At 43.7% G+C, this 25,259-nt stretch overlaps 2 protein-coding genes across 2 annotated transcripts in view; one reads left to right on the top strand and one right to left on the bottom strand.

The window, feature by feature from the left end:
* LOC142769297 (uncharacterized) overlaps positions 1-25,259 on the top strand; it is a 215,092-nt gene that overhangs the window by 7,243 nt on the left and 182,590 nt on the right. The gene's annotated exons all lie outside the window — the stretch shown is intronic.
* LOC119165711 (A disintegrin and metalloproteinase with thrombospondin motifs like) lies at positions 99-22,572 on the bottom strand. The gene is made up of 14 exons (XM_075871059.1): positions 22,337-22,572; positions 17,523-17,710; positions 15,608-15,706; positions 13,525-13,636; positions 12,538-12,603; positions 11,280-11,395; positions 10,508-10,579; positions 10,305-10,435; positions 9,639-9,691; positions 7,908-8,016; positions 7,129-7,296; positions 3,335-3,473; positions 1,961-2,080; positions 99-261 (listed from the first exon to the last, which is right to left on the bottom strand). Exons 1-14 carry the CDS (start codon positions 22,404-22,406, stop codon positions 235-237), a joined length of 1,470 nt encoding a protein of 489 aa, XP_075727174.1. The 5' UTR covers positions 22,407-22,572; the 3' UTR covers positions 99-234.

Genomic DNA, 25,259 nt, shown 5'->3' with positions numbered 1-25,259 from the left:
TTTTGCTGGTAAAAAAAAATCATTTTGTTTTCGCGTGCACTGTTGCTGTGCATGACAATTTTCTCGCCAGTAATTGAGCAGAAAAATAAAAAAGCCAATTTCAGACAACGAGGATTTATTAAGCACTGTTGCACGAAGTGCAAAATTAAATAACGCAGCGGCCGCGCGAGGTTTTGTACACTGTACAGAGAGGATCTCGACGAATGTCTCCTCTTGGTTATTTCCTGGACGATTTCATTGACACACACCGTTGATGCACTTCTGCAAAATACAAGAAAGAATACAATTCAGAGAAGCCCGTGCACATGTACCGTGAGCAATGCAAACGGGCATATGGTGCTTAGTCTTAAGCACCAAGGAACTGATTGTTGTCACAAGCAAAGAACTTTCACTGCCCAATGATACTTAGCGTCCGGCCAGACGCGTCTGATTCAGTCGTAATTTACTGCATTTCATGGTGTATCTAATGGTCCGCTGTATATTATGCACTGACAAATAGCAACTACGCGGCCTAAAGCACTCACATGTTTATTTTCGGTGCTAAGAGACTTTTTGGCTTAAATATGACGCAGCTGCTAATATAAGCCACTATTAGTTATAGCCTTTTTGTATGGACTACAAAGAATAAGAACAGCTGCCACAGTGGTCGAGTGGTTAAAAAGCCGATCCACAAGTCGTGGGGTCAAATTTTGGCCGTGGCGGCCGCTTTTTCGATGGAGCTAGAAATGCTTGCGGCCAGTGTAATAATTATTTCACTACACCACTGCCTAACTACATTCGTTTTCCTTCGTGTTTTTCTGCTGAAAAGTTTGCCGCTACTGAGAAAAAAAAACAAAAAAAAAACAGAGCGCGTGTTTCATGTGGTATGAGATCATTCTGTGGGATAAAGAATTACAATTTGCTAACATAGTGCCGCTGAACTGCTGCACCGTTATTTTGTCTTTGGAACATTCTAGCTGTTTTTTTTTCTTTTACTTGAGAATAATTTTACTCGCTCATCCACCTTTCACTGAAACACGCATTTATTATTTGGCATCGCCATCATGTCACCCGCCGAAATCACCTAGACGCTGTCTAAAGCGATGCTGTCTGCTTGCCCCGCCGCGGTGGTCTAGTGGCTAAGGTACTCGGCTGCTGACCCACAGGTTGCGGGTTCGAATCCCGGCTGCGGCGGCTGCATTTACGATGGAGGCGGAAATGTTGTAGGCCCGTGTGCTCAGATTTGGGTGCACGTTAAAGAACCACAGGTGGTCGAAGTTTCCGGAGCCCTCCACTACGGTGTCTCTCATAATCATATGGCGGTTTTGGGACGTTAAACCCCACATATCAATCAAATCAACGATGCTGTCTGGTTGATCCTACCATCATATTCTCAATTTAAAAGTGTCGCAAAACTAAAAAGCACCTTTATTATGCATTCACTCACATTGCGCCAAACGATTGCCCGGTTATCTCTCTTTCACACCTTCCACAACAGCACCACGTTTTTTTTCGCGATTTGATATTTCTTTACCCTTACACCATATCTGCTCTAGATTACACCATGCCTATAAAGTCAAACTAATTTTTTTTGTTCACCAAAAAATACCGGAATTCAGCTCTTTCACTCTCAGTAGGTCAATGGAATGCCTTTCCATCTATCCTTGCCACTATCAACAATTATCAGTTTTTTCCAGTTTGCGCTTCACTTGCTTATCGAGTGCGATAACACTTTACAATTAATCACTTCAGTGTACTGTATGAGATCTTTAGCATTGTTCATTTCAGAAACGGAGCAAATATTCATCATCTTCATGTTGTTGTTTTTGCACTGTACTTATAGTACTTCTTTTTCAAATGCTGTATGCTTGAATCGGAATCGTACCCTACATTCCTTAGTAATCCTCCCTATGTAGTTCCCTCTGGGCCCTCAAGGTATCTATATAAATTACAAGAGTGGTCGCGCATGAAGTGAACTTACCATTCCCTCTGCGCATGTCGTACCGTCCAGCGCGTTCGCTTGCCTGTACACGTAGAGGCCCGTATACGGATTCACTGGATAGCTGCAGCGTATCTTGCACTGCAGCAGGTCTGCGGGATTCTGGTGCAAAGCAATGAGAAGTAATTAGACGTACATTTTCCGCGACATCGTCGCAGTACACTTTGAAGAATTGAGGCTCCCAGTAGGGGTTTATAAGCTTTCATCACTCACTCACTTCTGTCGAGTATAGCGACCAATGTCGAAACAGAGTTAAATCTAGGAGCCTAATTTACTAACAAGAATAAGTCTGCCTAAGGCTTGTCTTCACTAGGGGGCTAATGCTCATTACAGCACCCCCTTTTCTGTTATGTAAATATTGTAAGATGTCTGCCCCCCCCTCCCCGAGTCACAAACTTTGTACCTCCTCTCTCTCAGGTGAATAGGGTGAGGGGCCACCTCCCATTTATGGCCCTTCCTATACTAACAGGTACACAATTTAACAAGCTAAGTCACTGTAATAAATTCGTGGACGTGGCCATCAAGAAGTGGACAGTAGATAAATATAATAATAAACTGTTATCACACGAAAATGCCATCCAAACTTGACCTTAAATTTTTGAATTATACATTATAAGACAGCTGTGATTATTGGCCACGGTGCAGTTCACGGTAAATAAAATATAGTGGGCGCGCGACCAGATGAGGAATGTTACTTTGCTTTCTCTCCGTTGTGATGTCATAGCATTTTCTCTCTGTGCACTTGGATAAAACTTGAAAAAGCGTTGTGTTAATATGACAGCCGTGTTGATACTTGATGAAATCTATTCCGTCATATATTGAAATTAATTTTCAATCCCCGAATATTCCTTGCTGAGCGCAGAGCACTGATATATCCAGTGCTGATTGTCACTTTTTCGGTATATGAGCAAAAAAAAAAAAAAAAAACTACAAGAACATATGTTCTGCTTTTCTCATGAGCGGCTTCGAAAAGTTGGGTAATGGCAATTTATGAACACGTGGGATTCATTAGCATCACATTTCGAAAAGAAGCCACACTGCCTTCGCATGAAGTTTTGTTAATGCCCCTGCTGACACACACATCAAAAGAAAAGAAACATTAAAGAGCCCGATGACACACTATTTGTTTCTTTTTATTTGTTCTTCAGATGTTCCTGCCTCTGAAAGCAATCAACGAACTAACCCGGCTCGGCATTTTTTGAGAACTGCGTCAATCGAGGCTGCTTAGATCAGACGACAGATTTCTCAACGCGTAAGAAGTAATCAGTAAGTGACAGCGTTGCCATGGCTTTGATGTTCGTCACGTCAGTGTCTGTAGACATCTTTATGTTGCCCGCAAGGCAAAAGAGCACTCACTCCGTCCGTCCAGACGTAGGGTATTTCGGGAAATCGTATCCGGCAGTAGTCGATTGGTTGCAGTTGCTCGCCTGGAAGACGCTTGTCCAGCCTTAGAGGATAGTTGAACTCTTCCAGAAGGCAGTTGTGGCTTCCGCGTCTGAAAAGTGCGAAACATGGTGCAGGTAGGATGGTGTTACGCCATTAGACAGTGGTTTACGGTAACGATGTTTCCACTTCTCATTAAAATAATTTTGTTGATATTTGCTAAGCTCGGTGAACTAATACAAGCTGCAGTTCTATAGAGGATAAATTATTTATACTAACAGTTAGACAAAAAAAATCAAGTCCATCACGCACAAGGTAGTTAGGTGGTATTCTTCGTGGCTCAGGAAAATTTCTGGGTCAGCATTCTAGGGGAACATATCGAACAAGTAATAAATAGCCCTAACTGGCACTCATTTTGTCACTATCATTTTCCAAAAGTCGTGAGAAGTTTCGCGCTGCTTAGGATGCATGCTTAGTCTTACTTTTTTTGATGGCAGAACAGTTATGGTGGAGGTTGGCCGTATGTCGTTAATAGAAGATTATCGAGATGTATTTTTGAGGTAGTTGGTTTATGGATGGATGGATGGATGGATGCTATGAGCGTCCCCTTTATAACGGGGTGGTGACAAGTATGCCACCAGGCTCGACAAAAAAAAAAGAAAAAAAAGAAAAACCTTTTTTTTTATGTTGGCCTAATGCCTCTACTTCGATAAATTCTATCTTAATGGAAAAAAAGGTAAATTTTCAGCTTAAGTTCTCTGCCATTTACGGCACACTGTCCATATTTTATTTTTCCAATATTTATTTTTGTCTTTTCTCTCTAATTTTCTGCCACCAATACTCTAACCGTCTCTTACTTATTTCAATCGCGGGTGTGTTCAGCTTTCCATTGTTGTCCCTAAAACCCAAGGCTTCCTGTAGGCTCGTGCCCAAACGTACACCTGGGTGGATATCTCCACATTCAATCAGAACATGCTCCGCCGTTTCCTTATCTTTCCCGCAGCATGTGCATTGTTCTTCTTCTTTACTGAATCTTGCTTTATAACTACGCGTTCTAAGGCAACCCGATCTCGCTTCAAACAGTAAAGCGCTTCCCCTTGAATTATCGTAAAATGCCTCCCTCCTTATTTCATTTTTGCCCTTTCGGTAGTTACTCAAAGCCGGTTTTTTTCTCCATAGCTGCCATCCAGTAAATCCTCTCCGCCTCCCTGACTTTTCCCTTAACGCTCTTTGTTGACATATGACTTACAATACCAGCCGTATACTTACTAGTGAGTCTTCTAGTTCTTTTTCTCCACTGTGTGTCCACGCTCTTCCTATACAAATAACGGAACACCTTCTCTGCCCATCTACTCTCCTTCATATTTCTTAGCCTTTCTTCGAACCTTATTTTGCTCTGCGCTTCCCTCGCCTCAAAACCTGCCCACCCCATATCGCCCTTTACAGCCTCGTTTGTCGCCTTCCCGTGAGCACCCAACGCGAGGCGTCCCACAGTCCTTTGATTTACATCCATTCCCGATTGCACCTCTGCCCTCATGCACACCACTGAGTTCCCAAAAGTAAGCCCTGGAACCATTACATCCTTCCACAGACCTCGAAGCACCTCATACCTATTGTATCCCCACAACGCTCTGTGCTTCATTATTGCCGCATTCCTCTTTCCTTTTGCTGCCGAGGCTTTTTCCTGTACCTCCATGTATCTATCACTCTCATTTACCCATACTCCAAGGTACTTGTATTCACTTACCCTCGGTATTTCTTGGCCTTGTATGGACACCGTCTGATCACAGGGATCATTGAATACCATCAATCCACACTTCGTTACACTGAATCCTAGTCCAAGAGCTTCACCTTCCCTTCCGCATATATTCGCCAGCTGCTGTATATCATCTCGACTGTCCGCAAATAAGACGATATCGTCCGCATAAAATAAACCTGGAAGCTTCTGCTCAATCATCATGCCGCCCTGTTTGTGTGACAGATTAAAACCAATGTTGCTACCTTCTAGCGCTTTTTCCATACTCACCATGTACAGCATGAATAACAGCGGGGACAAAGGACATCCCTGTCTCAGACCCCTGCTAACCTCAACGTTCTCTTTGCTACGCATTCCTTCCCACTCTATGCAAACTGTATTTTCTCGGTATATCTCCCTCAAAAGCTGTATACAGTCGTCGCCCATGCCCATTCCTTTCAATATATCCCACAAAATTTCCTGATTAACGTTGTCGTATGCCCCAGTGATGTCTAGAAAAGCCACGTACAAGGGCCTATTCTCTATTTTAGATATTTCTATACACTGAGTGAGAACAAACAGGTTATCGTCTAACCGCCTGGCGACTCGAAATCCGTTCTGAAGTTCTCCCAAAATATCGTTATGTTCGGCCCATGTTTCTATTTTCATTTTTACTGCTTGCATCGCCATCCTGTATAGTACCGATGTAATGGTTAGTGGTCTATACGAGCGAATCTTGTCCTTTTCTCCCTTGCCTTTATAGATTAAGTTCATTCTACTTTGTCGCCAACTGTCCGGTATTTGTCCGTCCTTTAAGCTTTTTTCTACTGCTTTTAACAATGCTTCTTTAGTGTTATGTCCTAGTTCGTTAATGAGGCTAACGGGAATCCCATCTAAACCCGCGGCAGTGCGCTTTGGAATTTTTCCTTCGGCCTTTTCCCAGTTGAAATTATACTTGCAGTGATGCAGCGCCAGCGAAATCAAGACACCAGCAGGGAAGGTGTCAGGTTTTTCTTACGGAGGTGGGGTAGTGGTGAAACCGCGATAAGTGAGTTGCTTTCATTTAGGTATTTAGTTTTGGCAATGTTCGCTCTTGCAGGGTGGGGCAAATGGGGGGGGGGGGCAGGCAAAAGGTTCGGGGAGAAAAGAAAGACAGAATCAAATGGACGAAGAGAGAGCGAGATTGCACGACACGAATTTCAAAAAAATGTCAAAAAATAACGAGCCTAGACTTGTATAGTTTAGTATAGGAAGGTGTGGGAAAAAGAGAGATGAGAGCGTAAAAGCGTAGTCAAGCCACGGCGGGCCATGTGCCCCACAGCTCTGCTGTTACTCAGCATTGGGCGAATTGGAGCAAGGTGGGCTATTTTTGATTTCTTGAAAACTTTTGCTTTGTAGCACAAGTTTCTAAATTCTCATTTGTATCATATAAGCCCGTGTGCACTGACAAATATATTATGAATATGTGGGGATTTTACCTCCACATTTGTTTCTTCTGCACTTTCTTTTGGAAATAAGACAGTGAACGTCGCTGTTTTGATATTGACTTATTATCATCAACCTTAGTATTGAGATACAACGTGCAGCTGTCGTGGAATTTGAATTAGATTTTTTTAATTCCGAGATACTTGTTGAAAGTGACTTGCTCGCCTTTCTTTAGGAGTTTCTTTAGTGCTTTTTTGCAGTCACAATTTTTTTTTCATTCTTGCGTATTTCAATAAACTAACTGGTAAAAAATCAGGAGTGTACTAGAAAGTTCGCGGAAGAGAAACCGCAATATCACGGTCAGGAATTCTGTGAAGGTTTCTAAATGTTCCCAAAGATAACCCTAAAAAAATGCTTCCCTAACAATTAATGCGTGGTGGCCCTCACACTTTGCTTAGTTGCGATTTATTTCCTGCTTACAACTTGCTGATCCAAATTATAAAGATATGGAATGCGCGCGTAACTGCGGGAGACTACAAAGAACTGAGTGAACTTCGGCGTGCAGTTTTGACAGGACAAAGAAGAGAAAGAGACAGGTATGACAAACCTGAGTAGATGCCCGATTTGGTTGACGCAGCATTGCGAAAACATGTACTTGTTGAGGCCACCGTCCTTATAGCTCATGATGAAGCCGTCGTCCCAAGGGCAATCGGTGGCGCCAGGGGTGTCAGCCAGGTACTCCGGTGGAGGGTCACCGTCGTGAACGCATCCCATTCTGAATCATGGCAGAACAGGAAAAAGTTTCATTGGTTGAGAGTGCGTTCGCGGGAATCGTGAGTACGATGGCTGAATATCAGACGGCCAAAATGGCTGATGGCAAGTTATCACCATCACCGACAGCGTTTCCACAAAGTACTCCTGACTAAAAGGTACAAAACCAGCACTGAAGTTTGATTTGAAAGCTGTGTTGATAAAGTTTCCGTCTAAGTTGAATCTTGGTACTTCCCGAATAACGTACGAGAGAACAGACTTTGGATCACCAACGCAAGTTACAAGTCATTCGAACATCAGCTTAGTTGAAGTCAGGACGTAACCATAAGCTTTCCTAATGAATGACAGATTGCGGTATACAAAATAAGCAGTTACATGTCACCCATGAGAAAAAATACGTTTCCCTAGGTGCGTTTTCCTACAATTGAATGATGTTCATCAGTAACAGCTGGACACATGCCAAAGGGCATGATTTGATCTGCACATTGAATTTTCATAAGCTGCCATATGTGTGGACATTTTAAAAGGCAAGCACACGTGTTTAATCAAGTGAAAACACATTAACTCGTGTTTGGTATGATGGAAGATGAAATATCAAAAGAAGCTTGAGCTTACAAGTGGGCCATTTCATGTGTTGCCACGTGGACACCATCGTAAGTACCCGGAATGTCTTCGCCTAGGCCAGTCTTCTGCGCCGTACAAGCTCCCCCAATATAAGCCACGCCTGCAGATAATGAATGTGGTACTCAAAGTTTCGTTGAAGCTATATTTATGTCAGTTCTTTATTGTAAGATTATAAAAGTTGTGCGTCTTGACAAGTGCAACAGAGAAAACCCAAGATAAAGAGACACGTAAAGAGGATGGTTGCTGACATCAACGGAATGTTTACTGACATAAAACTATGAACTCATAGAGAAATATACTATATTAGGAGTGGCCACTGGAGCCTATTTGCAGCCCAGCAAGAAAGAGTCCGACCAATTGATAGATGGCGTGCCCATCCTCGCTTTTACACCCTTTTTAAAACATGTAATAGCCTCTTCGGGAGGACAAGTGTTGCCCAAATTTGGCATCATTTTTTTTTTGCAAAGAAGAAATTTTATTAACTTGTGTAATTTTCTATATCCGCTGTATACATCATGTCCCGCTGAGGACAATCAATGCATCACAACATAGAACAAAGTATGATTGGAAAGCGTTGTCCTTCTGCATTTGTTTTGCACAAACAGGTACATTCGTGAGGTTTAGATGTGTTGTACATGCATTCCCTTTGCGGAAGCATGGGTGAGTAGATTAGCGGTAAAGACACTCGCTTTCGGAGCATGAGGGTACGTGGTCCGATCCCAGCGTCGGAAGGAAAACATTTTGTTATTTTATTTACGCTGAAGGCATTGTCGGGTCTGACCAACCCCTCGTGCTGTTGAAAGCAGCGCTGTAGCTGGGCTGCAGGACCCTATGGGAGTGTCCGCTTTTTATGTATGTTTCTCTATTATGAAATTGCACTGACATGCGCAGAACCCACAGAGTGCTGAAGGCGGCGCTACTGGCACTCATATCGGGAATGGCGCTTTAAATACGCCGTTTCCCGCGTAAAACAGGTGAAGCTGCACTCACGCATTTATCAGCTTTAATACTGATGCAGTATGCATCATAGGTTTTTCGATCGTGCTGAGCAGGAAAGCTGTGCACGATACGGGTGCCCTGAAAGCGAGGCGTGTATGAAACACCCGAGGGCGTGGTCTGCCAAATTTCTACCTCTTGACAATTATATGACAGCTGTGCGGTGCTCTCTGAGCCTTTCGTTAACACAGCGGCCAGTTTGGCCAACATAGCACATCCGGCAGGTGAGTGGAATTCCGTACACCACACCCGCATTGCAATCAGTGAACTTCGTGGCGTTCTTTTTTGTGCAGCCAACCTTGGCAGCCTCATTCACACTGCTGCACATACTTGAAAGCTTGCCGCATGCCGAAAAAAAAATTCCCGAAATGCAACACATCCCGGCCACATTGTTGAGGGGGTGGGAGAGGTCATGCACGTACGACAGAGCCACGAGCTGCATCATTTTGTGTCCGGTTGAATTTTTGACATCGACTGCCGGAAGCTTGATTAAAGAATTGAATACCGGGATCAGGACTGGCCCCAATAGATTGGATGACAACTATAGGTTAATCATTTTGCAGAGGTAGATGGAGTCTCCAGAATTAGGCACAATAGCCCTGCTGAGTATTGGTATAAAGGCGTTCAATGTGAGGTTGGGTTGTTCCCTTTTTGCAAAACCTTCTGACTCACCAAAGAAAGTATGTTTCAAAGACTGTTTCAAAAAAGTATGAAGTGGTGCCTCACCCGCAACGGCAACGTGGAGAGAATTGGATGGCGTCACTTGTGCAATGTCTCGCCTGCAAATTAGGATACATAGCTTAGCAGTCTCTTCGCCATCATGTTAATACCAATGTTATGTACGAAAACCTGAATAAAATTTTTTGTGAGTAATTGGCATTTTTGACTCCTAACAGATTAGTACCCGAAGCTTATTTCAATATTGTTAGCAAATACACAGATCACTGACTTGGTGGCCGCAATGAAAAAACCTTATACTTAAGAACAAGAACATCAGCGTTTTCATGGAGTGCTGGCAGTTGTCATTAAAGTTATGAAACAGGTGTGACCAGTTTGTGATAACTTCAGTACGGGATATTTATGTTGGGTTGGAAGAAATAGGAATGTCCGACATTAAAGTGAACTGAAAGGAGGCTTTTAGGAGAATCGAACGGGATTTTCAGGCATGAAACACATTCTCCGCTAAGTTGAATAAACACTCTTCACAACGAGCTTTAATTAAATATAAAGAATACAAAGCAGGGATGGCCACTGAGTTTTTAGTCTGTAGCTGAGTTACCAGGCAAGCACTTTTCATGCTCTTCGAAGGGCATCTCATTGTTCGTACGCGAGAAATAGTTGACCACTACATGCTTTGTGTAATTGAACGTAGTGCGAATGCCTCACTCTCACCCTGTGAGCATGTAAGCCATGTCGAAGTTTCCCGGAATGTATCCAGAAGCCAATCTTAGTGTCAGTGCGGCAATGGTTTGGTCGGCGTTGACGTAGTTTCCGGCGTATTTGACGTACGTCTCTTGATCAGGCTGATGAGGAAAGAAGTTCTGATGTAGCACGTAATATATTTTCGGAAAAAAGCTTCCGGCTGTACAACTCACTGTGCTAATGATGATAGCTGTAAGCTTCATCTTGATGTCCATGCCTGCTGCTGTTGCGTACCTGAGGTTGACCTGAGATATTGAAGCACCGAGTGAGCAGTGAATGCTGACATTGATGTGCTACGTATCACTTCACAGTAAGTTCGAGTTCTTTCAGGCCTCAGTAAATAACGCTTTTATGTTCTATTCAGTGAACCTGCTGATTTCTCTCGGCTAAATATACAAGACGAAGTAGTCACGAAATTTTATTAGACTGACTGTGGAAAAACTCGCATAGCGAATTATTCTTGTCACAATTACGACAGCAGTAAAGAAAAAAAAAACTTTCTCTCGCACCATGTGATCAGGTATGGGTTTCTCTGTCGTACAGTTGCCAATGCGAGATTTATTCAGAGCATGTTTCACCAGTTTCGTGGTTCAACAGAGTAAGTCAGAGCAACGAAAGTAATTTCGTGTTCACCAAATGCAAAATTGAAGCTGCACACTTTATGACGAACTTATGGTGGACTTTGTATGATACGAGTAAGCTGTGATTGCAATGAACAGAAACATTAGATTTTTTAAAGAAACATTTCTTAGCAGAAAATTCGTAAATGAGACATGGTATACTCGTTGAAATTCAATCTGTGAGAGAATTGATAGATTGGCTTGATTTGTTAGTGCGATAACATTATTTGCTGCGCTTAGCCCCATCTACGAAAGACGGCGAGTTTTAAAATTTAGCGATAAACAATTTCTCAGAGAGGGGATTCCTTTTTTTTATTTTACTCACGGCGTTGATGAAGATGCCGATGTAACGGATGAGATCACCGCGTGTTCTGAAGCTGCGGTTGTGTACCGAGTCTGATATGATGACCACTTCGGGACGGACTTTCAAGGTTCCATTTCCTGCAAGGGGAGAATTGTACTCCGGTTATTCTCATCACAAAAAAAGCGAGATATAATTTGATACATGCAAAAAAAAAAAACGCTGTGGGGCTAACTTCTGAGGCATACTTTTTAAAGATATCAAACGCTAAACTTTGAACAGAAGTAGCTACACAGAAAGATATATTGCTCAAAGTTTCGAGCTGAATATCGTTCTGAAAAATCAATTCATACGGGCCCGCGAAGCGGCTGATAGACTAGGTCTTTCGGTATCAACGTGGGAGTAGCCGGTTCGGCCTAGGTTACGAACATTACCTATTGTCGTTTCGTCTATCCGTCCGCCATACGCTTGCGCTCCCGGGGTAGTTAAAACAAGGGAACTGTGGAAGTACTTGCATTTTGGATATAGTGGCTGCAAGATTGCAGTGTGTGAGATGAAATTCTTAACAACTCCAAGTCAAGCAACACCAGCAAGAGAAATTACGGTGGCCTGCAATATTAGACACGAAGCGAAAACGTTCGGCGTGTAAACAAAGTAAAACGCTTTATATTTTCACTCGCTTGACTGTAAAGATTAGACATAGCGTTATAAAAATAGTATAGCTGAATAACAGAAAGGAATGAAGGCAGGAAAAGAAAAGAAAAAAAAACGGCAGCGAGGTTAACCAGCCTATAGGCAGCCGGTTTGCTACCCTGCGCATGGGAGGGGAATGGGGGAGATGAAAGATAGAGAGCACAGAGGGAAGAGAGATAAGCACAGCACATTCGGCAGCACACGCGCGCACACCCAGTCATTGTCCAGTCTTGTCTTTCGCGGTGTGCGACATTGCTGTTACAGCCGCTTGTTCAAGTCCGTGTCGCGTAGGAATTTCAACAGAGCTTTTGTCGCCTTCTCTTGCAATGTCTTCTCTCGGGCATTCGACAGAATAGTGTCCACACACATTAAAAATGTCACATTAAAGTCTTCGGGTGCTCTGACTATTCAAAGTGCGCTTTTTTTTAGTGTCTTGGCAAGCCGTTTCGCACAACTGCGGTGCGAAGCGACACTCCTCCTTAGCGAAACAGCCATGAATGCTTTCTGTAGAACTATTGGTGTACATCGGCGCAACTTTTCTGAGTACTATGCTTATTTCAAAGGGGCATTGCATCAGGTAAGTACTTACTTAGATCTTGTTTGGTAACTTCATTTGACGTCACGTCTTCTGCTAGCGATGCGTTGTTTGTAAGAACTGAAAGAGAAGCAAATAATTTCTTATACTTCCTCGTCTCGCATTACAAGAACGTCGTTGTCACATCCCCATGCAAGCAACTATTTTGCCGAAATCCTCGAGAAGCCTTAAGGACAGTCTTTAAAGTATCATTATCCTTGGTTTGTACAGAGATCCGTCCTACGCAGTAAACATATCTTGATGTATCACTTTAAGGTTATGAAATATGTTAGGCATTTATGAAATGTACATACAAAGATTGAGCTGTCTATGCACACTGTGGAAGCGGGCCAGTTCTAAAAGTGTAAAAGCTTCAATGCTAAAAGCTGCGCCGCAGAGAAATAAACGACGTGAGCATCAGCATCATCATTGAGGCGGCCGAGATAGCAGAGGGAAGCTGTGTCAGCAAGCTGCCATCTATCGCACTAAATGGACAGATTTAGTTGTGCGCCCGTAGCAGCCGCACGGACGCAGCCTCCCATTGCGAATGGCTGGCGACACACACACACACACACATGCACACGCACACGCACACACACACACACACGCACACGCAGACACACACACACACACACACACACACACGCGCGCGCGCGCACACACGCACACGCACACACACACACACACACACACACACACACACACACACACACACACACACACACACACACACACACACACACACACACACACACACACACGCACGCACGCACGCACACACGCACACACCTTGAGTAAGGTCATACGAAAGGGGAAGAACAGGGGAGAACGAGTGGAGAGTTGGACCATAGCCGTCTTTTATTGCACGAAAAACCTGATGAACGTAAGTTCTGAGGTAGAACAAAAAGTATTATATAGAGAGACGGCAATAAAGACAGATCAGCAAGCTTGCATAAAGCGATGTTGGATTAAGCATTGATTCACGTAACAAAATGTGCTTACTGGAATCCAGTACGTGAGCTGTCTTGTCCTTGACCCGAAATACCTTGTGCGCGTTTTTACGTTCCTTATCATTCATCGGAATGATGCGTAGGTCCTTGTCCAGAATTCCTTCCTGCAAGGAGCGAGTGTTAATTCGCACTGTAGCAGTAAAAGTGATGATAAATTGCAGTGGAAACACAGAGCTGTCACAAAAAAAGGAATAAAGAAGAACTAACAAGCAACTCTCCCGTTACATGGGCATGTACGCGCTTTACAAGTGCAAGAAATAAATGTACGAAAATAACTGATGGAGCTAAAGAAACAAAAAAAGATTTGTGAGAATGCATATTGTGACGCATCATATTGCACGCAGCTACGATTGGTATAAACTCAGTCTTCATATCATATTGAGTTTTTGACTGCTTTTATAAAGCAAAATAAACCACAGAAAGACTTCTTCAATGAAATCCTAATGTATTCGTACATTTTTGCCCGACTACAGAACGATATGCAGCCTCCACGAGCAAGAACGACAGCCCACCTTGTCGAAGGTGATTCGGCATTTTTTTTATAATTTTTCATACCATCCCAACAATGTGATAGTTTTACAGCACTTCACAAATTTGTAGTTACGGCAGGAATAATTTTAGCTAAAATCTGTGCTCTTTCTAGACGTGTACTATATGCTTGGCGCAAGTTAGACACTGTTACAACAATACTTAGAGGAAAAACTTTATACACCAAATGGGCTGGGTGTATCAGGAAATGTTTCTTCGCGGTCTGAAGAGGTAATTGAAAGATTATTATGGAGCCAGACTTTTACGGTGCAAAATGGTTGCGGATTATCTTTGCTATGAAAGTGGCTATTGTCATATAGATCAATAAAATGTAACTGGGAGGTTTAACTAGTCACATGGTGATTCTACAAAATACAGCATTTTCTAAATTGTGTCCAATAAAGCTCGAAATAGACTTACTGACAATCCAAAGTTGCGAGAAAAACTTGTGCTACACGTTTTTTTTTCTATGCTTATATGAAAAAAATCATTATAAGCGTGTCTTCACTACATAATGCTTAGGAAATGCCAACTTCAACATTCGCTTCTCAGATACTATCAATGAAGCACGTCTTACAGAGTTTGAGCCCTCTGGTGACGTGATTGCGGCCTACGTATGTATAGCACGCATCCTGAAGATATCATCCTGACCGCGTAACCCACAGGAGGACCGCCGCGTGACAAGGACGTTTCGCCATTTTTTTGACGGAGGCGGAAGTTGGTGAAATTAGAGCATCCCAAGTGCCAGCTCTGATGAAACAGACGGCGTCAGCTAGGCCGTAGAAAACAGATTTGTGTGCCGAACGGTGGAAGCTCAGGGGTATCATGAACTTACGGTAAAGGAGGTCTGTTTTAAATAACGTAGCAACGGTTTGTAAATGCAATAATGCGTGCTTTCTGGAAGGCACAGCGATTGCTTGATTCCGAACACTAAAGCGACGAAGGACTGCATCAATCGGGGCGGCGCTCAGCGGGGAACAGGATACGGCAGGAGCGAATGATTAAAATCCTTCCCAGCGGGACGCGCTCTCGCACAAAGTGCCGCGGTGGCGCACAATCTACGCCGACATCTAGATTTCTCGAGCTTCTGTGAAACCGTGGCCCCCTGGTGGCGTGTGATGTGGAAACCTTAATTAGAACGCTACGACAAATATTGAAACGCATAACCACGTCACGGGAAGCGTAGAGCTAGGTTACCACGAGTTCTTGCGTTAATTTTGTCCACCTGATTAAAACAAGCCCGTCGAGGATGCTTCCAATAGCGAGTGGCGTTGCCTGTTTGTACCGGCCCCGACTTAACGAGGCCATGGAAACGTGAGCTTCTCCCGAACGACCATAAAACGCACACCGTCTCAGGTGTGATTGCATCGATTTCACCGTTTTTTTTCCTTTTCTTTCTGCCCATTCGTTTTCGTTTTATTTGTGTCGTCGACGCAATAACTGAGGTGGGATCTAGATTCAAAGGCGCCTGTAGAAGTTTAATTTCACGCTGGTGCATTTTTGCGCACATTAGTTTGTCGTCTCTGCAGTGGTCTCATCTTACGTACCACGGTCGTTTGGTTTGTATCTCGGTTTCGTCGAATCATGACGCTGACACCGCCATGTTCGTCGGAGAAGATGTTCTTTCCGATCTTCGTGGTCCGCATCTGCGAAACGAGGAATAAAAAAAAAAGAACAGATTGACCAAGTCCTTAAAAGATTTTATGCTTGACGTGGTCGCTCACCTGGCAACTGCCACACGTACGTGTGCTACTTCCCGAAACGATCGTGAATGTGACACTGAGTGCTGAAAAAAATTACTATCTTTGCATTTGTTCAGTGGAAGTGGAACAAATTGGTGCGGCTAAAGGAGAGGTGTTAAACACTTTTAAATGACTTTGACCTCGTTTTTACTACTTTATTTTATCATGAAACACAAACATATTGTCTCTTTTTACACGCTAACACAATCTGATTGTTTTTATGCGATTAACATGTGATATATAGAGTTTGTGTGATTGCGTCGTGGCCTACAGTAGTCGTTTTGAAACTGAGTGCAATTCTATAGATCACACTTGTTAAAACAAGTCTTCTGTACCTGTTGCCATGAAAACAAGATACAAATAGGAGAATATGGTAAGGTTGTGTAGAAATAGTGCAGCGCGAGTGATTCACGATTTGGTAACTGATGTAATGCTGTCGATGTGGGCAAGGATTTCATTCGTATGTTTCCAAAGGTTCAGTTCTGTTGTAACTGTCTCGCTGTGGAGAGGTTGAGGCATTTGTGAGTGAGTTCAACAAAGTGTTCCAAAGTTGTCAAACGTGATTTGTGTTTTTTGTCGACTTATAGCCAGCGAACATGGCTTCACACTATGAGAGACCGTATAAAAGGCTGTCTGGGCAAGGTTCAGAAATATTAATTTATCAAACCCATGCAGTGTTCAAGTCGGAAAACTAGGAAACTGGACTCCTCTCGAAAAAATTTAATTTCTCTTCGGTCTAGCAGTTCATTGCGTAAAGAAATAAACATGGCCCAGCAGTGATATTTGCCAACTATTCAAAAAAAAAAAAACGAGAAATGCGGGTGTTTTTCGAGAATAAGATCGGTATTGTATAAGCAGACAGCGTTGTCATGTGTTCCTTTCTGTATCCTGGTCATTTACGCTTTCTGATTCATAATGTTTCCCGAACAAGCCGAAACTCGCAATATTGTTGTCAACATAGTTAAAGCACGAAGCCTTTCGTATCTGCATTTCTCGGGGCACCAAAACTTGTGAACAGCACTTTCCTAAAATCTATGTTCTTTATTTTTTATTCAATGATTACCCCGCTTAGCCCGGCACTGCCGCAGGGCGATTACAATGATGTGAAAAACGCATCTTCATTTATACCACGCTTGTTCATTAGATAAGCCATTCCACTCTCTAATGGAACGAACAAAAACAAATTAGCATACAAATTAGATCTGGTACTTTAAAATAGTGAAACAATCATTTCACGAAGAAATATAATGTGTCCTGTGAAGGTATTTTTCTTTTCGAACGCCATGGACGTTTTTCATGACCTAGTAGCAGCCCTTGTGGTTTTGATGGAAGTCGTTGTGAACTGATTTTACATTAATTGGGAATTTAACAAAATGTATAAAGCACAAACACGGTAATGTCGTTTGGTCCATATGGACAACAGTTTTTTTTTTGTGTGCAAAACATGTGCGGCTTGGTAATAGTGTCGTTGCATCAGAAGAGAAAAAAAGTTAATTTTGGGGTGGCTTCGTCTGCTCCTTGTCCTGTTTTGCTTGTAAATCGAGGCATTTCGTTTTTTAGGTGACTCTAACAAAGAGATGTACTATTTTTCAAAAGTATTTTTGAATGGTTGCAGTGACAAGCTTTTTGGTAACGTGCTCCGACACTTTGTGAACTAACAGTATGAATGATCTTTGCTGTTCATCGCTTGCAGCGTATGTAACGAAAGAGAATCACTTACAATCCTGTCTACAGGCTGTCCATCCTTGAATGTCCTGATCAAAAGTCTTGGAGGCAACAGCGCGTCTTGGTGAAGCATAATTTCGTACTTGTTCGTGATTTGGAGAAGCACTGAATTGTCGTCGACTTCTTGTAGTACAGGGTACACTATGGTTTCAGTGTCGAAGACTGGGATGTAGTAAACTGAGTCTGCATTGAAGAAAAAAAAAAGACAATTGGATCATTTCCTATCGATGGTGATTCATTCACAATCAACTCAAACATAAATACCACAAGAGATGCTTATTGCCATTATTATCTTGTAACGATGTAAAATAGAAGACAGTAGATCAGGGTTGCAATAGAGTTGGAAAATTTGCTAAGGCAGTTTTTAGAAGCGAAGTTCCTTAGGCCGTGGGTCATTCCCTCTTCCGTATGTAGTCTGTAGTCACATCTACTTCATGACTTGGTAAATAGATGGCGTTGTGTATATATGCCCTTGAGAATAATACAACTAGATGGCGTTGATGGTTTTCAGAGCATATCCACGGAGGGAATGATGATGAGTGGTGCGAAGCGTCCATCCGTTCATCCGTGTGTCCAACCATCCGTGCGTTCGTCCGTTCGCCCATCCGTCCATCCATTCGTTCGTGCTTTCGTCCGTCCGGTCTTGCGTCCCTGCGTCCGCCCGTTCATCCGTCCGCGTGTCCATCTGTCCGTCCGTGTGTCCATCTGTACGTCCGGGCTTCCAATCATCCATGCATTTGTCCGTCCGTGCTTCTGTGCGTGAGTCTGTCCGTCCGTCCGTGCTTCCGTCCGCCTGCTTGTTCTTGCTTCTGTTCGTCCGTTCATGCGTCCGTCCGTACGTTTGTGTCTCTGTCCACCCATCCATCCGGATGGACAGACACGCGGATGCACGGACGGACGTCCGCGCGTCCTTAAAACACCCCCTCCATCCGAATGTCGGGGAGGGAGGTGTAGCAGGTAGGCTACGGGCTCAGTCTGGTTAAGCTTTCTGAGTTCTCTTGTTTTCCTCCTTCCTTCAGTCAAGGGAAAAGTTAAGGGCCCACACATGGCGCCGGTATTAGGCAGGTCCTGCTCATTTTGTGATACTTGTGCGGCGCCCATTTCACGCTGACGATAACGTCATACATATTGCAGCCGCGTGTGGGTATTACTGAGTAGTTTAGCGGGAAGATATACTCGAAATACGCCAAGGTGACGTGCTAACCGAACGCAGTTTTCCCGAAAGAATGAACCCTGAGACTAAGAAATGTAAAATATTTACAGCGTCTCGCTGCTAGTACCATTCGTGCCTTACCTTTCTTTGATAACAGACAGTACTTCACCGATCCAGAAAAAGGTGTATAGAGAGCATGGCTTACCAGCTCACGTAGTTTTAATGTTACTTTATAATCACTCCGTTCTGCTTTGGTCATTGTGCGAGGCTTTAATGTGAAGAATATTTGAAAGAAACCTTGGGCAAGAAACTTTGTCTATCACTTGGTGATAACAAAAAAAAAAGCTACAACAATTTTCTCACTCTACTTTTCTTGCAAATTTATTGTATTTCTTCTTTGATTATTCTAGTGATCTCCGTTAAGATTGCGATGCTCTTTTGCGATGCCGTTGCCGCGGTATTGGGAACGGTGTGTATGTTTTTCCAAAATATTTCGAATAATCTTTTCTGCTAAGTCGCCCACGTCCATGTGATATACTTCAGGGCACTTCACCACCTCGAATCCTAAAAGCATTGGCACGGTTCGAGACAAACCACCAATACGAAGCATTTCATTTCGGGTCAGTAAGTCATCGCCTGGGATCGTTGTGTGATTTGTAAGCATACAGTCAATGGTGGATTGGCAAAACAGGGGCTATCTGCACTTCCAGTAAGAGTGATAGGGACTGACAACACTTCTTCAGGCTGAGAGCTCCAACACCAAAGAGATGAAAGAACGATTACAGATAACTGCAGGATGCCTGGAAAAGGTTCCGAAGGCTGCCGTGCATTTATCTTGCGTTCTGTGCGGCGTGCGGTGTTTTCAAGGTCCCAGCTTCTTTAATGAAACCGATAAGCGAGAAATGCACACAAAATGAAAAAGAACGCATGCATCAAATTTTTCCTTATTGTCGTACTTTTTTCACCTTACCGGAGCGTCCTGATGTGTATTGCGAGGTGATGCAGCTCCTTTTGCATTCAGTTACTCCACTACACCGTGCGTTTTGGGTCAACGCAACGGGTTGTTGTTTTTTTTTTTTGGTGGCATGTGGCATTACTACCCCTATAGTGGGTACGTCTAAAAGCGACATGATGCCAAGTAAAGTTGCCTTGCACTGAAAGAAGGTGATTATGCTTGTTGTCTCATTTCATTTTTATGCACAAATAACATCTGTACCCATACTTTGGTGTCTTGGTTTCAGCTTTTTTTGTTTTCGGTTTTTATAGAAGCGAAATGCCTGCTCAGACTTATGTAAGAGAGAACTGTATTAGGCACTTGAAGCTGAGGCTGCCGTGAATTGTTGTCAGTACTTTCATATTATGACAGGAAAAAAATTACAGTTTCTTTGCGTAGAACTGTGATGTGATTACCAAACATTTTTTAAAATTTTTCTTTTCATGAATTCATACAGAAACAAATTACCGAGGTATTACCGTGGACTAAGTGAGGTCAAGCTCTTTCTTATACAAAATAATTTAAAAGCCCATGTTGCGTGCAAATCAGCTCTGAAACACAGAAAATGTTACGGAAGCGCTGTATTGTGAAATGATGCATGAGCGCGTTATATCTACACAATGTACGCTGGCTGTCTCGTATCACTCATTCTATATTCGCTGCTATCTCAGTTGGCCAACGTTAGTCCAACAAAAGTGTGAAATCAACGTCTTCGCACACAACATGGAGCCTCGTTCCAATTTGCGTACTGTAATCACACAAGCATCATGGGTGATTTTTGAATAAGAATAGAAATAACGTTCCACAGTGAAGCTACTCGATTGCCAGAATATTTTAAGTGGCACCTATTGTATTGACCTCACTTGCGCCAGCGAGGTGAAGTTTGAAAAATAACAGTGGACAAAGGCTTCGCTGAAGAATACGTAGCTGTCTAGGAAGCGTGTACTAAGAAATGCGAATAGGAGCTGGCTCGCAAGCTTCCAAACAATGGCTTGGTTCAGCAAGAAATGCTGCATGTCTACCGGGCCTCCTTCTCTCCGGAATGTTTAAGACTGGCAGGGAAGTCTGTCAGTCAGTCAGCCTGTGGTCTTTGAATTCATTACTCGTAAGTTATCTTGGCTCATCTGCTCCCAATCACTCCCTTGGAACAGCTTATGCTCATGTAAATCGGCTACACTTGGGCGCGTGTAATGTCAAGAACATAACAGAAACATCAACATATGCGCTCCCAACGGTTTCCGGAAGACCCTGTCCTGTACTCTGCCTTGTTTGCCCTTCATCCTTCTTGTGGCACGTGTACGGGGCTTACCAATGCCGGAATCAGTTTATGAAGAAGAATAGATGAAAGTATTGTCGGTATAATTACTTTTTCGTCTCCAGGGCAGTGTATTGTTAATATCAGCAGCCATGCAGGCACTGCAAAATCAGGGTGTCGTAAAAGCATGTATATATGTACTGGAAGAAATCTGCAGGGGATCAATTGCTAATAGACTGCTTCATAAAGAAACGGAATACCAATCAAGAAGGGTGTAAGGCAGGGGTACACAATCTCCCCAATGCTATTTACCGCGTGCTTGGAGGACGTTTTCCGAAGCCTAGAATGGGAAGAGTTAGGGATAAGAGTTAATGGAGAGTACCTTAGTATTCTGTGCTTCACCGATGACATTGTATTGCTGAGTAACTCAGGGGACGAATTGCAACTCATGATTACGGAGTTAGACAAGGAGAGCAGAAAGGTATATCTTAAAATTAATCTGCAGAAAACGAAAGTAATGTACAACAACCTCAGAAGAGAGCAGCGATTTGAGATAGGTAATAGTGCACTTGAAGTTGTAAAAGACTGTCTACTTAGGACAGTTAATAACCACGGAGCCGAACCATGAGACTCAAATAACTAGAAGAATAAGAATGGGGTGGAGCACATTCGGCAAGCACTCTCAAATCATGACGGGTGGATTGCCACTACCCCGCAAGAGGAAGGTATATAACAGCTGCATCTTGCCGGTACTTAGCTACGGAGCATAAACTTGGAGACTTACAAAGAGGGTTCAGCTTAAACTGAGGACGACGCAGCGAGCAATGGAAAGAAAAGTGGTAGGTGTAACCATAACAGACAAGAAGAGAGCAGAGTTAAGGGAACAAACTGAGCTTAAGGATATTATAGTTGAAATCAAGAAGAGAAAATGGACATGGGCTGTGGATATAGCACTTAGACAGCATTGCCGTGGGCCATCAAGGGTAACTAACTGGATTCCTAAAGAAGGCAAGAGGCTTAGGGGGAGACATAAGGTTAGGGGGGCAGATGAGATTAACAAGTTTGCTGGTGTAAAATGGCAGCAGCAAGTCAAGTACAGTACCGAGTTGACTGATGGAACATAGGAGAGATATTTGTCCTGCAATGAACGTAGTCAAGCTGATTATGATGATGATGATTATAATTATAATAATGATGATGATTGCTAATAGAGTAGCGCGACGAATTAAAAACGAACTGCCTCCTGCCTCAATTCGTTACGCCAATGAACGAAGCAAAGCAACGAGCAGCCACGCCTTCTCCTCCTAACTTTACAATATTGTTCGTTTATATCTATGTACGAGCTGAACAAAATCTCTCCAGCTGATAAGAGGCTCTGACAAAAAAAAAAAAAACTTTGCCCCTCACCTGTTGGTGCGGACGCCACCAGAGCCACACAGCAGGCGGCGAAAGTGGCTTGGGCCGCTCGAAGACCCATAATCCCAGTGAGTGCGCTTGGGTGACTTCCGAGCGACTGAAGATCCTCGCTGGTTTCCCCCCAGCAACAGCAGGGACAGGCCTGAGGGCCGCCGCCTCGCGTTGTCGTCGCCGGGCCTGTCAGGGATGGTGGTGACGGCGGAGGGACAAGGCCAGCCGAGGTCGTCCCCTTTCAAAACCGCTCTTGGAGTATCGCCTTGTCGCAGCGACAAAAAATCACCCCACGGTTTCTTTGCGAGTTGTCGAAGCTAAATGAATAAAAGTGCCGCGGAAGGTAAAGAGGTGCAACTGGAGCGCGATGCTAGGGCGATTTCGTCGCGAAACCAGGAGCGCGGCAGGCTCGCAAAGATTTGGTGATGAAGAGGGAGAAGGTACGACTCTGTGATCGCTAGCATCGGGACACCTCTCAGCGTAACGATGCACTTATAAGCATGTCTGAACTGCGTCTCTCAAAAGACGCGGTTATCGAGAACGTCGTATGTTTTCTTCGCTAATATGAAGCGGACAGTGGTCGCACAGGGAGCTTATATGCACTTGGGGTTTCTCTACGAGTGGTTGCGTAAAAAACGAAGAAGAAAAAAGGAGAGGAAGTCGACGTTAGAAACACGTGTTTTTGTGGTGTTTTTGCGCTCGGTTAATATGAAACTTCCCTTTCCACGTGATAACATCGATCTAGCCGCTGCTAACTCTGTAAATACGCGTACGTACGTTTAGGGCAGCCGAGAGAGAGTCGACGGCTGATGGAGGATATCTGGTCGCGTCATAAAGTCACGAGATTTAGGATGGTCGCGAGAAAGAGTTGCGTCACCGGCAGATGCTCCCGACTGCGTGTCAAAGGTGATTCCCCAAGGCTTGGCAGACAAAGCCTGTCTTTTCTAACCTGTTGACTTATTAAGCGTGTTCAAAATGCCTGTGCAGGCTTCTTTCATGAGCGCTCGGTTTAAGACTTCCAATCTTTCAGTTTCCTCCGTGTAAACAGACGTCCCATATGTGTTTTCTGGCATGTAGTTTGCGTTCGTCTTGTAACAGTGTCCTGTGCTGCTTAAGCTGCTCGTGTCTTCCTGTAAAGACGTTGAAGGAAGTCAGATTTTTCGAGTAGCAGTGTGTGTGTGTGTGTGTGTGTGTGTGTGTGTGTGTGTGTGTGTGTGTGTGTGTGTGTGTGTGTGTGTGTGTGTGTGTGTGTGTGTGTGTGTGTGTGTGTGTGTGTGTGTGTGTGTGTGTGTGTGTGTGTGTGTGACTGCAAAGCACTGCATGATGCGCCCCTGTTCAGTGAAGATTGAGTGCTTGTCTTACTCCACCTGTGGTCCTTCCAGTTCTGCAACGCGTGTGATCTCATCGACGCACAAGAACGCGGACCCTTTCGAGTTGGGCAAGCAGCAGCGCTTGTCTAACGTCTCGCTTCCTTCTGCAAGTACGTGTGCTTGTCCGCCGGCTTGGTACGCCACTCCGGAAACGGGCGTTGCAACCTATCGAGGAAAACATGACTTCACAGCCTTCCACGTGGTGATCTCAGTGGTAATCCGTGCGCTGACAGAAGCGCTGACAGAAGATTATTGATTATGAAAAATCGAATTGCATGTCGCGTTGATTGCCGTATATTCCTTCTGAGCTCACGCTACATATGACTGTTGGCTTTAGAACGTCACCGTCCAGGAAAGACCGTTATGGCATGGACAGCTTCAGTGTAAATCTCGTTTTGAGATAGCCATATACCCAGCATCGTACGATTGCGCATAAACATAAACGTGGTCATTGTCATTGATAAAGCAGGCAGACGTCGTTGGACAAGGCTTCCAGTCGTAGCCTGAATCAACTTGGTACCAGTTATTTATAAGACTTAGAATTTCCGTGCTGTAGTAGATTGGAGGGCTGCAAAGCAGAGCGAGTAATCGATGTCGTGGCTATATTACTGGCCCCATTTAGTGCATATTGGCGGATGGCTGAATGAACTTTACTAGGTCCTTTAGAACGTGCAGCAGAAGAATAAATACATCCGTATGTGCAAATAATCTAACACTGAAGTGCAATGTAAAATGTAATTTCAGCCAATCCCAAGGCTTTCGGCCTACATGTTCGTAAATGTGGCGAGCCAATCGTGAAATTCACTCACTAACGAAATCAGTGAATTCGGCTTCTAATTTATTTATGTTAGGAATACGTTATACCAGGGTTTACTCAACAGTTCAAGTCTACAGATGAGCTCAAGGGGTACAGTGGCATCTACATCATGCCATGGCCATCCACGGCATTCGATCCGTCATTCGAATTCAAATTTTAAACATTCTGAATGGTTGAAATCCTTTCGAAGTCTTTTACATTGCATACATGAAGCTGGCATCTTCACAGCTACAATGAACAAAAAACTGAAAACCCACTTATTTTGCTTTTATTAATAACATACAGTCAACCAGTGGGCATGCATTTTGCCTGCACGAATAGTTGCGTGGTTTTAACTCGCAAAAATGTTCAGTGAATAAGCCCGAACATCACGAAAACACCAAGGAAGATACACAATATATGAGCTGGACGTTTTCCGAGAAAAATACTACACACAAATTGAAGTAATGTGTATGACTCTCAAATTCAATTATTTCACGTGTAATCTTTGAATATATGGGCTCCGTACCAGCTATAAACTAACTTTATTGCTAGCCTAATTTTTTTAAACTTTAACAGAGAAACACCCCGCCGCGGTGGTCTAGTGGCTAAGGTACTCGGCTGCTGACCCGCAGGTCGCGGGATTGAATCTCGGTGGCGGTGGCTGCATTTACGATGGAGGCGGACTGTTGTAGGCCCGTGTGCTCAGATTTGGGTGCACGTTAAAGAACCCCAGGTGGTCGAAATTTCCGGAGCC

The sequence above is a fragment of the Rhipicephalus microplus genome, chromosome 8 (genome assembly GCF_043290135.1).
Source record: "Rhipicephalus microplus isolate Deutch F79 chromosome 8, USDA_Rmic, whole genome shotgun sequence".
NCBI classification, from domain to species: domain Eukaryota; kingdom Metazoa; phylum Arthropoda; class Arachnida; order Ixodida; family Ixodidae; genus Rhipicephalus; species Rhipicephalus microplus.
The sequence above is the reverse complement of the archived record's forward strand: the minus strand, read 5'-3'. Positions and strand labels throughout refer to the sequence as shown.

Excerpts from the sequence above, each read along its gene's own strand:
- LOC119165711 (XM_075871059.1), bottom strand. The coding sequence starts at position 22,406 with ATGGGTCTTCGAGCGGCCCAAGCCACTTTCGCCGCCTGCTGTGTGGCT. Across the intron at positions 15,707-17,522 it reads GACAGCCTGTAGACAGGATT|ATGCGGACCACGAAGATCGG; the intron begins GTAAGTGATTCT and ends CTCGTTTCGCAG. Across the intron at positions 8,017-9,638 it reads TCTCCACGTTGCCGTTGCGG|GCGTGGCTTATATTGGGGGA; the intron begins GTGAGGCACCAC and ends CATTATCTGCAG.